The sequence below is a fragment of the Cygnus olor genome, chromosome 9, assembly GCF_009769625.2.
Source record: "Cygnus olor isolate bCygOlo1 chromosome 9, bCygOlo1.pri.v2, whole genome shotgun sequence".
NCBI lineage: Eukaryota > Metazoa > Chordata > Aves > Anseriformes > Anatidae > Cygnus > Cygnus olor.
In genome coordinates this window covers 16,557,610-16,571,815 of record NC_049177.1, presented here as the reverse complement: position 1 = coordinate 16,571,815, position 14,206 = coordinate 16,557,610, and the positions used below count along the sequence as shown (strand labels likewise).

At 59.4% G+C, this 14,206-nt stretch overlaps 1 protein-coding gene across 1 annotated transcript; it reads right to left on the bottom strand.

Annotated features, from left to right (window-relative positions):
- Window positions 1-791: 791 nt before the first annotated feature.
- On the bottom strand, window positions 792-7,291 carry B3GNT7 (UDP-GlcNAc:betaGal beta-1,3-N-acetylglucosaminyltransferase 7). The gene is made up of 2 exons (XM_040567846.1): window positions 7,158-7,291; window positions 792-4,092 (listed from the first exon to the last, which is right to left on the bottom strand). Exons 1-2 carry the CDS (start codon window positions 7,166-7,168, stop codon window positions 2,961-2,963), a joined length of 1,143 nt encoding a protein of 380 aa, XP_040423780.1. The 5' UTR covers window positions 7,169-7,291; the 3' UTR covers window positions 792-2,960.
- Window positions 7,292-14,206: the final 6,915 nt, after the last annotated feature.

Here is a 14,206-nt window from a genome sequence, read left to right as displayed (position 1 = left end):
CCCAGGGAGCAGCGCTGCAGCCCTGGGTCCTGCTTGAAAGAGCAGAAGCACCCCTAAGCGCGGCTGCTTGGCTTTTTGCCTTTTTCCACACCCGGTGGAGCCCTGGGTGGAACAGGACGTGGAGTGGGGCCCGGATGGCAGCATCCTACATGGTCCCAGTCCCCTGTGGTCACCTCTCCGCACCCGTCATTGGGCTGAGCAGCCGAGGTGGGTGCCAGCCCCGAAAACCCAGCCCCTGGCATCCCTCGATCTCCTCGCATGGTTTTCCTCCTCTTCACCCCAGCCAAAGCCAAACCCGATGTGGGTTTGTCCCTGTGCGCGTGGCTCGCTCTGCTCTGGGGTCCCCGTTGCACTGCCCTGTGGTGCCCCTAAAGGCAGTGAGCGTGGTGCTACGGGGGGAATGTGGCCTGGAGAGGGCGACAGGGACAGCGAGGTCGCGATGTGCTTCAGGGCGAGGATGAAAGGTTTGCCAGGAGGCGAGTGCCCAAGCCTGCCAAGGCAGCTCTTCCCACGGGGCTGGAGGTGCGCAGCTCGCTGCAGTGTGCCAGGACGGCCTGAAGTTTAGCTGGGTTTGAAATGCGGCTGGAGGAGCGCTTGAAAGACAGAAAATGTCTATGGGACCTTAATAAACCCCACAACAGGCTCTGCAGCGAAGCCACACCGTGCCTAGACCGGGGAACTGCAGCCCCATTTGCCCCTGTGGCCCACCACCAGGTTCAATTCCCAAGCAGCCAGCCTGTCCGGGGGGGGGGGGGGTTAGCAATGACACGGGGCTTGGGTGGTTTTATTTCTTCTCCTTCTTCTTTTAACCTTTATTTAGAAACTAAAATATTCGCCCAATCTACACGGTTTCTCTGTACGGGTCCCGCCAGATGAAGAGCAACACTGAAAGATTTCGGCACGCGGCCCCGGCTCTCCAAACGCGCCGCTATGGAGAGCAAGCACAGCCCCTGCCTATGGGGCAAGCAGACAGCCCAACGAGCTGTACCCGACATCAGGGACAGAGGTGCCATTTGGGGAAGCACTTCTGAACCCACGAGAGGATGGGAAATGACCGAGAGGATGGGAAATGACCGTGTGCTCGATGCCCAGCGGGCACCAGCGATGTCCTCGGGCTCTGCTCCGCAGGTGCCCTGGGGCTACGGCTCCGCTGGGCACGTCGTCAACCAAATGGCAGCCCTGCCACCAAACGGGGCAGCAGCGGGCTCTTTCTGGATTTCCCTCTCCAAATTTGCAGCTCGTTGGAGCAGACGAGGGGCATTTGCAGAGGGGAAGTGGCGTGGCTTGGCGCGCGGGTGGCTCTTTTGGCTGCCGTGCACCCCTTCTTGTTTGTTTTCTAACCTGGGGAACATACAGGCTTGGAGTGAATGAAACAGGCATGTTTCCAGAACACATTAAGGGGAAGAAAGAAAAAAAAAAAAAAAGGCACTGCACAGGGGGACCTTTGAGGTAGTAGAAATTTTTTCCTTTCAATGTCTGGCACCAGAGAAGGGGAGAGAGAGAGAGCGAGAGGAGAGAGAGCACACGTGTGCGCGTTTCACTGCTCATGTTCAGGGCCATGTCTGTGGCTCTGCACGTCCACCACGCACAGGGACAGTCGGCTGCACAAGCCCTGCACTTGAGGATGATGTCTGGTGTATAAACACTGTGCCCCCGCCCCAGAAGGTGACACACTGGAACCCACGCACACATGTGGCTTTGCACACGTGTGTGGGCCTTGCACAGCTGGCAGTCGGTGGCTTGGAGAGCACCCAGGGGTGCGTGGCCACGTCGTTGCACAGCTTTTCCACCACAGGAGCTGGCTTGGGGCTCCACCCCGACATCTCCAGTGGCCCTAAGACACGGTGGGGAGCAAAAAAAAAAAAAAAGGGCCGTGTTGTGTGGTGTCAGCCCATCACACTCCTGGGCCCAACCATATAGAAATGCACACTCCGAGAGCAGATGAGGTGCCAGCACCAGCCCTTCTTCACCTGGGACCCTGCTCCAGGGAGGGAGCGGTGCCCTCCAGCACCCACCTGGGGCTGACCAGGTGCCTCTGCTGCTTCCCTGGCCGTGGGCAAGGACAGCCCACCCCTTCTCTCCGCTTTCCTGCCAGGAAGATCAAATCCCTGAGGAATTTTGGCTGGGTGCATTTGTTTGAGCATGATGCATGTGCAGCCAGGGCTGTCACGGGAAACCGAAGTCCTCTGGGAACCTCTACTGGGGATATAGCCCCGATTCCCCGACCGCCTGGCTGAAAACCAGCAGCCCTAATGGGGGCTCGGGGCTGGTCCCGGGGAGAGCCTCTTTCCCCCACCCACACACTGGGGACACAGAGAGGACTTCGGGAGGGGGTGAGCCCAAGGCACACAAGTTCAACCTTGCATGGAGCAGATGGTTCAGATAACAAGATCCCCTTGACTTTTGAGTGGTGGGAGGCTCATGTACGTGTAAACCACTCAGCCCCCTTGGAGAAGCTTCCCTGGGTTGCCAGACCCTGAACACCTCCAAAAAATAACAACGAGCATGCAACATCCCTCCTGCCTCCCCCCAGCCCCGCTGTTCATCATCTTCTGGTGGAGGTGGTACCTAAAGCAGAGAGCAAACCCTCTTCCCTCTCTTTCTCTCTCCCTTTAGTGCTAGGGTTTCTTTCTTTCCTTTTTTTTTTTTCCTTTTTTTTTTTTCCTTTTTTTTTTTTCCTCTTCTTTTTCAGCAACCCCCAACCCAGCTGGAGATAAGTGAACCACATTACAGTACAGGAACAAACACTATCACAAGCCCTGCCTGTGGCCGCAGAGCCTCTGCCCTCCTCGTGTGCCACGAGCAGAGGCTCACCGCACCCTGGGGCAGGGAGCAGCTGCCCCGGCCCCTCCAGTCCCAGCTCTCCAAAGAGACTGAGCTAAAGGACGTTGAGTTTTCTCGAGCACGTCAAGTTACTGTGGACCAAGTCCCACATTTGGAGCAGATCCGGAGGCAGCAGTTTATGAACCACCAACATACTCCGGAAAAAAACACGGCTCCTTGTTCATCTTGCTGTTCTTGTTCTTCACGATGCCAAAAGTTTTGAAGCCCTCGTGCCCAACAGGCAATACCTTGAGGACCTCCAAGCACATCCCTAGGAAGACATCGTCGATGGGGTACAGCTCCAGCGTCTCCGAGGTCTTGTGCAGCTTCTTGGCCAAGGGCCCAGCCATGATGAAGCCCCCACCCCCCGCGTAGGGCGGGTAGTTGCTTTTGTTGTAGAGAGCAGTGGGGATGTAGTACTTGTTCTCCTTCTTCCGGATCGGCTTGGCCTTGTAAAGGACGTCCCCCACGAAGAGGTCCTCTCCCTCCGTCTTGTCCTCCAGGAACTCCAGGATGTTGCTGGGACTCACGAAGACGTCGTCGTCACCCTTGAAAATGAAGCGGACGTTGTCACAGTAGATGTTCAGCCACTTCAGGAAGTGCACCTCCTTGAGGGTCAGGTTGAAGAAGCTGTCCAGGAAATCCCACTGCAGGATGTCCCCGTAGATGCGGTTCTCGTAATCCAGCAGCTTCTGGTGGTTGTCTCTCTCCTCCTCCTTGGATGCCGTGCCCAGCAAGAAGAGCGTCCTGATCCTCTTGCCCTCCACCTCCTTCTCCTGGCCCCAGGTCCTGCGGATGGCCTCGCGGCGGTCGTGTTGCGTGATGACGGACTTGACCACGATGAGCAGGTAGACGCCCTCGCTGCACTTCTCAGGGTGGTTGATCAGCATGGGGAAGTAGCGGCAGTGCCGGTAGAGCAGGAACTGCTGGAAGTTGGGCTCCAGCCCCTTGAACCACTCCAGCTTGCTCAAGTTCTGGTTGGCCGAGCAGTTGGCAGTGGTGATGTCCCACGACTTCACTTGCTTCTCCGTCACCCCCTCCTCCTTGTCCTCCTCCTTCACGGGAGCCTTCTCATTCTTGCTCTTCCAGAAAGTGCTGGTGACCGAGAAGGCATCGCCTCTCTTCTGCGTTTTCAGGGGCTCAGGAGGGGGCAGCTCCTTCTGCTGCTGGCCCTGCATGAACTGGCTGGGGGCCATTCCCCGCTGCAGCACCGTCACCGTGACCACCAGCAGGAAGGACAGGCAAACCGTTTTGTAGATGGTCTTCCTCCTAAAGGGGCGAGACAGGGCAGTTAAGGAGAGGAAACTGCTGGATCCGGCAAGTTCATTTACAAAAGGACCTGAGGATCGTGGGCTGCTCATAACCCAGCACCCATCACAAGGTGGCAGCCTTGAGGGGAGTGCTGGGGGACACCTCCACATGCTCTTCCCACCGCTGTATCCTGCTTTTGGGGCAGCCCTTGGGCCAGGCATGGACAGGCACAGTGTCCTCTGACAGCCCTGGGTCCCTGCAAAGGGCTGGAAAGGGCTCAGGGGAGAGGAGAAAATGGGGTGAGAGAGAGATGGAGCCAGGAAAAAACAAGAAATGAGGGTGCCACCGGGGTACATGTCTGCAAACTGCTGGACACAGGAGCTTCATCAGAGCAGCTGTTTTGGAGGAAATCCCAAGGGCAACCCTTCATTCAGCCGTCTGAAAATTTTGGTTTAGGACAGAAGCAGATGGGAATTATCTTTTCTAGACAAACACCAGCTCCAAAACACGGATGTCCTTTCCCATGGCCCTAGACTGGCATCTTGGGCTGCACAGCCCTGAGAAACCAGAGCCAAGAAGGCTGCAGGATTCGACAGAAAACGGGCAACGGCTTTTCATTACAAAATAACAGCTCAGGACCAAAAAGAAAAAAAAATGTATTTGAAAGGAAATTGAAGGCTGGGCTGGGAAAAGACATCCCTACGTGTCCAGCATTTCTGGGGCACAGCTGGGCCACGTCCTGGGACCCATCACTTCTCCTTTGCAGCACCAAATGCCGTGGATCTGCACCTCCACAGAGCTCTGGTCTGGGGGCAACTCTCAAACCCTGTGGCTCGTTGGGGGCTCGAAAGGGACCCAGCGGTTGTTGCTGCACCCCGTAATCCCCCCGAGCTGCTTTTTCATACACGGCTAAAGCAAAGCAGGTTTTTCACCCTGCTGATGCCTCCTTGGGCAGGATCTGCCCGTCTTCGCCCCGCATTGCCCCAAGCACCTGGCTCCCCCCCAGCTGGCACACCGGCACCAATTTCCTCTGCTCTGTCGGCCTCAGGTGCCTGAGGGCAGGGGATGGGGACTGCCCAAGCAGCCGTAAGGGTGACCCGGCCTGATGGAAAAGTACTGAGAGAGGCTGCCTGGGAACCCACAGCATCCTTGAGATGTGCAGCAGGGAGCCTGGGACAGCCCCGATAAGCGCAGAACAAAGAAGTTGTGATAATGCCCAGGAAAACAGAAGCTGGCCCCAGCTGAAGGCGTAGGAAGGTGCCGTGCCTCCCCGTACTGCGGGAACTCGAAATCTGCCCCAAAGAAGCCTCTCTGTGTGGGATCTCCCAGGGATTTCTCCAGCCCGGACCTCGGCGGGGACCCTGGACATGGGCGGTGTGACATGAGGGTTTTCTGCCCTCGATCAGCCCCGCTCCTGGTGGTGCATATAAGTATGTACATTTCAGTATATACTTGCTTTCCTTGGATTTGTAATACATTCAAGAAACAAAACTCCCTGTCCTGGTGTATTATGGCATCCTACAAATGCACCATCGTGCTTCACTCCCCCAGGAGGGGAGCAATGCTGGCAACTGGTGACAGGGACCCTGCTCAGCCTGAAACGGGGACCCCAAGTAGGGAGCCAGGAGCTGTCGGGAGCTCCTCTCTCTGGCATCGCCCTCCGGCACAGGGAACATTTTTCAGCCCCATCTTTATGTGAGAAAAGCACGATCACTAGCGAGGACTGTGAGAACAGGCGTGGAAATAAGCAATTACGGGCAAAGGGGTGCATGGACAGTCCCAGCTGGTTTTATATGCGGCCACTCATCTGAGACTGATGAGGGAGCAGCTCAGATCAGAGCTCACCGCTGCCTTTAACCCTCTCCAGCCCCTGCCTCGCAGCTCCTGGTTTTCTCAGGACCCCTTTGGTCCCGGCACAACAGCAGCTTGGACCCCAGCACAGCCACTCAGTGCTTGAAACCCCGCTCGCCCCATGCAGCAACCCCATGGCACCGTCCTGGGGAAGCGACGGGGACCAGGGGTCCTTGAGCCACAACCTGGGGCAATTCCTGCATCAAATCAGTCATTTTGCTGGGAAAAAGACCAATTGTCATGTGCAGGGCTTTTCTAACCTCCAGTTTTTCTGCCGTTTGGTCTCCTAAGGTGGGAATCACACGAGGGGGAGCAGCCCCCGTCCTGCTCTGTCGGGACCCCAAAACCACCTCTTTGCAGGACAAATGAGGACGGTGTTTGGGGTTCTCCAGAGCCGTCATGGCAGGGGAAATGACCCCGCTCAGCCCCTCACCCTGCTCTGGGATCCCGGCGTGTCCCCAGCGGCGTCACCCCTTGGTGGCTCCCACCTGCGCCCACCGGGCCCGGCTGCCGTGGGTGCCGTCGAGGGGGCTTTGAAGGGTCCAGACCCAGGCCTCCTCTTCCCTTTTCTCCGCCAGGAAAAACTCTAAAAGCATCCCTGTGAGGCTGCCCTGCCTGTGCCCAGGGCGGTTAGCTGTAACCCCGAATTAGAGGGGGGCTGATCGCCCTTTAGGGGTGATGCTGGGGACCCCAGGACACCCGGGCTGCGCACCCCAGCCCCCGGAGAGGCACACAGCCCCCCCAGCCTGGCGGGGGCCACCCGTTTATTAGGATTTTGGTACCCCCTTTAATTAGGGGTGGCTGAGCCGGCGGGGGCAGCGGCACCACAGAGCCCTTGTGTTGGTGCTGGGGCCGAGGGGGGGGGTCGGCAGGGCTGGGACCCCCCCACCCAAAAAAACCTCTCCAAAAGGAAACGCAAGCGCAGAGCTGGTCCCCAGCGGCTGTCCCCAAGCCGGCGACACGTCCCCTGGGAGTGGAAGGATGAAGAGATGGGAAAGGGACCCCCGGCAGGATGGGACCCTCGGCAGGATGGGACCCCCAGGCGGACGGGACCCCGGGCAGGATGGGACCCCCGACGGGACGGGCCCCCCCGGCATCCCCGTTCGCCCCCCGTCTCCCCGACCCCGAGCCATGGGGTGCGGGCAGCTCGGAGCCCCCTGCCCTCCCGCAGACCCCCGGGGCAGGGGACAGGGGACAGCACCGTCCTTCCCCCCCCCGCGGCCGGCACTCACCACTGGGACATGCTGGGAGCGGGATGGGGCTGCCCGCGGTCCGTGCGCGGCGCTCTGCCCTCTTCCTTTTCCTCTTTCTCCTCTTTTTTTTTTTTCTTTTTCCCTCTTCCCTCCCCTCGGACTCCGAGGTGGAGTCAAGAGGGATGGACGGGCAGGTAGCTTAACTCTTGCCCTGCCCTCTGACATCGCCCCAACCCCAGATCTCTCCCAGGTCCCCCCCGGTGGCCGCAGGGGATGGGGGCGCGGGGGGTGACACCCCAAATTGCGCCCCCCCCCCTCCCCCCCAAGTTGAGGGGACACCCGCTGGGAGATGCGGGGAGCACCCCAGCACCCCTGGGTGTCTTCTGGCCCCCGGTCACACAGTGCGTTGCATCAGCCCTGACCCGGAGCTGGCACCCACAAAGGGTCCCAGTTGTGGGGAGGGGGGGTCCCAGTGCTCTCCGGAAAAGTTCCAGGAAAGGAACTTGCACCTTTTCTGCCCCCCCTACACCAGCTGGTCATTGTGGGGTGAAGCCCAAAAGGGAGCAGGGGCCAAACCCCAATTTTGCACAAGGACACCGAGATCCCAGCTTTGCGACGGGGCACGGCCACCATTAGGGTCCCTGGGGGGATGGAGGCGCCCAGCTGGGGCCCCCACCTTACCCGGTGTGCTAAGCACCCCCCTGCACCATGTCAGCACGGGGCGTCCCATTGCCTGCTAAGAACCAGATTTAAGACCTTCCTTTCCTCCTAAACAGAGCATTTTCAGTACAGGGACTTTTTTTCAGCTATGACAATCAGCCCCCACCATTTCTGATGTCTGCCTTTCTGTCATCCTCCCATCCCCAGCAGCCACGTGTTCCAGCCACGAAGCCCGCAGGGAATCCTTTGGGATATTTCCTTTCCTGCCCAGCAGAGCTAACCCCACGTCCCCGATGGGCTTGGCCATACAGCAGGACCCACACAACCCCCACTACGCAAACAGCTTTTGGTCCAGCTCCAGGACCCCCCCCAGATCCAGCTGCGTGGGGAGGACAGTGGCATTACTTTCCCCAGTTCTGTCCCTTTAGCTTTGTTTCCATATTTCGCACCCAGCTGGGCAGAAAGCTCCCCGGGAATCATTGCCCAAATGCCCTGCAGCACCCTGCAGCCTTCCCACCACCAAAGGTCCCCGCACACCTTCCCTGACGGCTTTTTTGGCTGGTCCCAATGCCCAGAGGCAAGTCGGGGTCTGCTGAAGCCGTGGCCCCAGGAAAAGGACGCACAAACACCAGGGTACAGCGAAGGTCCCCACTGAGCACCAGCCTGGCTGCAGGGGGATGCAAGGACCTCTGTTTGCAAGGAGGTGTGAATCCACCCCAGGACGTCATGGAGGAGGGGGAACCCCACTGGTGGACCCTGATCACAAACAGCCACAGAGGCAAAGTCCAAAAAACTCAGCTGCCTGGTGCAGGAAAGTGTCCGGGCCACAAGCAGAGGGATTTTCCCGGGTGCTCCCGTGCTTCTGCATGAGGTTTCGGCTTGAGTCCCCCCCCCCCCACCCCGTCCAGAGCCAGACCCTGCTGCTACCTCCCCACGGCCTCAAAACGATGCAGCACTTTTTACATCTGTTTCAGCATTACTTAGAAAAGTTTAGGCCAAACCCCACGTTCTCACGCTTTCCCGATTCACCTGGAAAAGGAGGAAGAGAAGCAAACTGCGAGTGTTTTTTTTAAAAGCCCCACTCCTTCACACATCTTTCCCTTGCTGCCTCACGCGCTCCCTCGCCTCCTGCCCCAGAACGGTGAAAACTGCTTTTACCCAAGCAGCCAGAACCCCTCTGCTGACAGCAAAGCCGGGCCAAGCGAAACCTGGCATTTTTTTTGTTCTCCCTGGAGCTGAAGTGAAGGCAGACAGACCCAGCAGCGGGCAGAGAGCCCCGCTCAGAGCCCAGCACAGGGCTGGATTCGGCCCCTGCCCCCCCTCCACCTCCGCACCCCGCTTGGCCGATGGAGGGGACGGAGGGGACGGCAGCTCCTTGGGCATGGGGAAACCAAAAGTTGATGGTTACGCAACCCTGGTGACATTTGGAGCTGTGCCAAGCCCCGTGCGGAAAGGCCACCCGGCTGCGTTCCTGTAGCATTGCATGGGGAGGCGCAGGGGGCAAGGCACAGACCCCCCCCCCCCCCGGTGACACCTGAGTGTGACAGTGGCCACCCCTGGCCACCCCGTTCGCCTCCTGGTTGGGCATCCCCACCGGTGTCACCACTGGAGATGGGAACAGGCAACCTGGAGGGGCGTGAGGCTTCATGGCAGGCACCTGGTGTGGCTGCGGGGCATTGTTTGGGGCCGTGGGGCATCGCTGCGGGGCCACGGGGCGTCTCCGATCACAGGGAAAGGGAGAGGACTGGGACGATGCCAAAGTGGCTCAGTTAGATGTTCTCACAGCAAACCACAACTCTTTTTTTGTTTCAAGATTTTTTTTCATTTCAGAGTAGACCTGAATTAAATGTGCTGCTTTTTTTTTTTTTTTTTTTTTTTTAATAAAAGTACAGACAAAGAAGTGAGCTTTTTTTGTAACATTTATGTAATGCTGAAAGACTGGGTTGTGGCAGGTTGACCCAGCCAATGCTTTCCCACTGATGGTTTGGGTTTTGTTTCAGTGAGGAAAAAAAAAAACACGACCCGGTGTTTTTGCTATGGGATTTCCATTTTTTCTTCTTTTCTTTTTCTGATTTCTTTCTGTTCTGCTAATAAGTCTTACCCATACAGGAACACGTCCTGTCTCTATCCCAGCACCTCGAGGTACCCAGCTCGTGCCAGCACTGCAGTCCTGGGGCTGGGCATCCCACAGGAGCTGAGGTCCAGCACACCGTGCCTTTGGGAGGGCCACGACCCACAGGGATCCCAAATGAGCCCTTTCCTCCCCCAAACCCTGAGTGTCTGGGGCAGGACCCAAGGTTCAGCCTGACCTGCAGTGGCGGAGGCTGGCGGCACGGTGACACATTTGGTTTTTTTCTTCCCGTGCTGAGCTGAGGAAGTCTTTCTGCCCTGCGTGCCATCAAACCCCTGGGGCTTTGCATGATTTCTGCCTACAACAGGTGAGAAAGGGAAGTGCCTGGCAGGGTGACGGCTGGGCCAGCCCTTCTCTGCTTCAGGGTCCCCAGGGCGAATCCCACAGCCTCTCTTGCCTCTGGGCCACGCCGTGCCAGCACAGTGCTGGGGGGACAGACCCCAGAGCTTCAAATAAGAGGATGGGGCGAGCACACCCGCATCCTGCGGGCACAGCCTGGGGAAGGACAGTGGACAGGGAGGTGACGCAGCCCGGCGTGGCCGTGTGGTTGCTTTAAGCCAGCGGCTGGATCCAGCTGTGACTGCCAGGAACCCTCCTGCAGCCCTGCCCGGGGCTTTTATGCATTTTCCAGCGGCTGCAGAGGTGCTTGGCGCGGCAGCGCGCAGGGGAAACCGGGCTGACGCTGGCTCTGGCTCGTGGGGAAGGGAGGGGAGAGGGAAAAACATTTCCCCTCCCCATGCAGCGCGGCGAGCCCGATGCTGTGGATCACCGTGTGGATAATGACTGTGAGCCAGTAGTTGTGGCTCGTCCCTGCCAGCCCGGCTGTGCCTCAGTTTCCCCTCCCAGCCTCACGTGGTGCTCGTGGCCCAGGGGGGCTGGTGAGGCCCCAGAGCCCAGGAGCCGAGCGGCCTTTTGGAGTTTTCCAAGTGTGCTCCCGGCCTCTCCCGTGACTCAGACGGAGAGGCCGGTGCGGGAGGCACCTGAGCCCGGCGGTTGCCTGCTCACAGCCCCTCTCCAGCCCAAGTGGAAAACCGGACAGCCCCGGCACTGTGCCCACCGCCGAGCCCCCGAGCAGACACCTGCACCCCTGGCCCCGGGGCCCTTCATAACCACAGCGCCCGCTGCTCCCAGGTCTCATCGGGTGACACAAAATCTGTGCTCCGCTCCAGCCACGGGTGGGTCCATCTCCAGCAAAAAGATGGGCCGGGGCAGGATTTTGGAGAGGGGGGTGACAGCCATTTGCTAGGCTGGGAGGGTTCCAGCTGTGCCTGAGCCCTCGGGAGAGGAGCGCGGAGCCGGCACACCCAGCTGCATTCCTGAGGTTTGGTTTCCATGGTGGGCCATTCACCCGACAGTGAAGTCATGCTGCGGGCTGAGATGGCCGCTGAGTTAATGCACGGAGCCGGCTCCGTCCTCTATTCCCAGCAGCTGAGGCCTCAGCCTCTCACCCTCCACAGGCCCCAGCCTCCCTAGAGGCGATCCCGTTCTTGGGGAGGCTCTGGGCATGGGCACATGGCAAATCCCTGCCTTGTGGAGGGTAAATGGGTCCTGTCATGGGGCGGAGGGACAGACGGACTGCCCTCGTGGGTCCTGCCAGCTCAGCTGGGCTGTGATCCCCGGGGTGTTTTCCTCCCACTTCATCCCAGTGCTGCCACTGGTGACCGCAGGGCAGACGAGCACCGCCCCGGGAGCTCATTGCTGCAGGGCCGAGGCCTTGAAGGCCTGCCCAGTGCTACAGAGAGGTGGGGAAGGACGGAGAGCCTGGGCAGTATGTAAAGGACAGGATAGAGCCCCCACCGGGCACGAGGTCCCCAAGGCGAGGTGACTGGGACACCCCTGTCCCATGCACCCACGGCATGGGGCTGCAGGGCCCCGCGGATCAATAACACTGAGGGGTGGTGGAGGAATTGCTTGAGCAGCGGGTGACTCCCTGTGCGCTGGGGCTGCGGTCGGTTCTGCTGGGAGGAAACCTCTCGGCATGACTTTCCAGCAATGTTCAACTCGAGTTCGGTCAACCAAAACCCCGTAAAGCAGCGTGTCTGCTTGGGACCCGTTTCCTGCTCAAACACGGCTGGAAGGCCTCCCGTGCACACCTTCTGTGCTGGCCCTGGCCTCCCGCTGTTCCCAGAGGCCATGGGCTTGAGGACGTGGGCAAGGTGAACCCAAGGAGCCTCTCCTCACCTTCTGTACACACTCCGGTTTGCTGCACTTGCTCAGCAAGCCAAAACTGCAACAAAACTTGTCAGGTACAGGCCAACATCGCTTTTGGGACTGACCCAGACCTTCAGTCTGAAGCACAAATCCCACCACCATCCTGACTCAGCTGGGACCTCGCCAAGAAGCCAAGCGCCCTTTGGGGGCTGGCCCTGAGCCACCAGCAGCGTCCCCTGCTCCTGCCTCCTCCTGCGCCTGCCACAGCAGGTGGGGGCCCTGGGGACAGGGGAGGTGATGCCGAGGACATGTAAGAAGCTGGCACAGCCCGGCAGCAGCAGGGTGTGGATCTGCCAGACCGAGCCGCGGAGGCAGCCAAGGAAAACCGTCGGGCCCAGGACAACATGCGCCAGCCAGGACGGAGCTCCGGCGCTGCAGCCCGGCTTTGGGGGTGCCAACAGGTGACAAGGGGCAGCTCCCCATCTTGAGGCCCTCACGATGCTTTGTGGGCCCCTTCCCCGAGCTTTATTTATTTATTTTTTCACTTTAACACCCCCAGAGCCAGGTTAAAAAAAACGCACCTCCAGGGCACCCCCTGCTCTCCGCTCCTGTCCTCCACACGCACCTCCACCCCCGGCAGTGCCGAGCCTCTCAGCCTCCCCTCCCCGTCCTCCTCCTGCCTCCACTCAACACTCATGATATTCATTTTCAGGCTCGATGCCTCCCGCAGCACCACTCCGTCCCCCCCGCTGGCTCCCGGCTCCCCGGTGACTCACGCCGAGCACACACTGAGCCCTTTCAGCAGCGCCCGGCCCCAAACACTGCCCCAGTCTTCCCGGCCTCGGCAGCGGGGCATCGCTCCCGCCGAGCCCCCAGGCCTCTTCCCTGGCGAGGGGGCATTAAATAGCTTATGCTTATATTCTTCGGGGCACGGGCTCCCGGCCAAGAGGAGACATCAGTGGCGGTGCAAAGAGAGCGGCTTTCAGGGCAAGGCGGGCAGAGCCCTTGCCAGTGCGCCCCTGGGCCAGGAGAAGCAAGAAAGCAGCTGGCCGGCTTGGCCAGCTTGGGTGCCTTTGAGTAAAATCCTTCAGCCTTAAAAAAAAAATAAAAATAAATAGATGTATTGGAGAAGAAAAAGGATCCCGAGCTGCTAGCGGGACAGTTCCTGGCTCTGCCAGGATCCTTTTCCTCCCCGCTGCCTTCACCAGGCTTTCTCCGAGCCTCCCCAACAGCGGGGCTCTGTGCGGGGCCGGGGCTGAGAACAGGCTCCTCTGTTCCCCGCGGCACAGGGGTGGGAGCCCCGGCCAAGCTGCCCCTTCACCTGCGCGCCTTGCGAAATCCTGCCTTTGAGGAGCTGCTGGAAAAGCAGTCTGCAGAACGGGTTTGGAGAGCGGGCTGCAGGCTTGTGGCCAGCGGGCAGCACCGCTCTGGGTCCCGCTCCGATGTGGGGACTTGTTCCCCTTGTGTCCCTGGGTGAGGTGCTGGAGCCCAGGGGAGCCCATGTGTGGTATCCTGCTCTGGTGTACCCCAAAACAGGCCCTTACACCCCTAAAACTGTGGCTTTTTGGCTGTCACAGCAAGGTGTGCACACCCCAAGGGACCCAGTGAAAGATGAGCTCCTCTCATGGTGACATTGCGTCACCTCTCAGGTGACACTGCGGGGAAGCAAAATATCCGCAGCAGCAAGCCCCAGAGAACCTCAATGCAGTGTTTCCTGTCTCTGCTTCCTTCCTGTCTGTTTTGCCTGGGATTTTCTTTCCAGTTTGCCAAAATACCCAAACTACCTGAAAAAAATTGGTCACAGACTTGTGCACAGGAGAGGCAGAGGTGGGGGGGGTGGGGGGTGGGGGGGGATTTATCACAGCTCTCAGCACAGCCCAAACCAAGGGGCTGCTGCTCATGCACTGGGCAGTGCTGCAAGTTCAGTGGCATTGAATGGAGCATGCAGGGCCACGTCATACCCTGCCGTGGGCTAGGGAGCAGGTTGAAGAAAGGAGAAAACCCTACAAACTTGGCTGTGAACACCGCAAAGGGCAGAAAGCCAGGCTTGGAGGGGAATCCCCGGTCAGCTGGCATGAGCGCTCCCCAGCAGGGGCTTAGATACGGCTCTGAGGTGTCCCTGTGCTCTTCTTCTCCTGGGCAACTG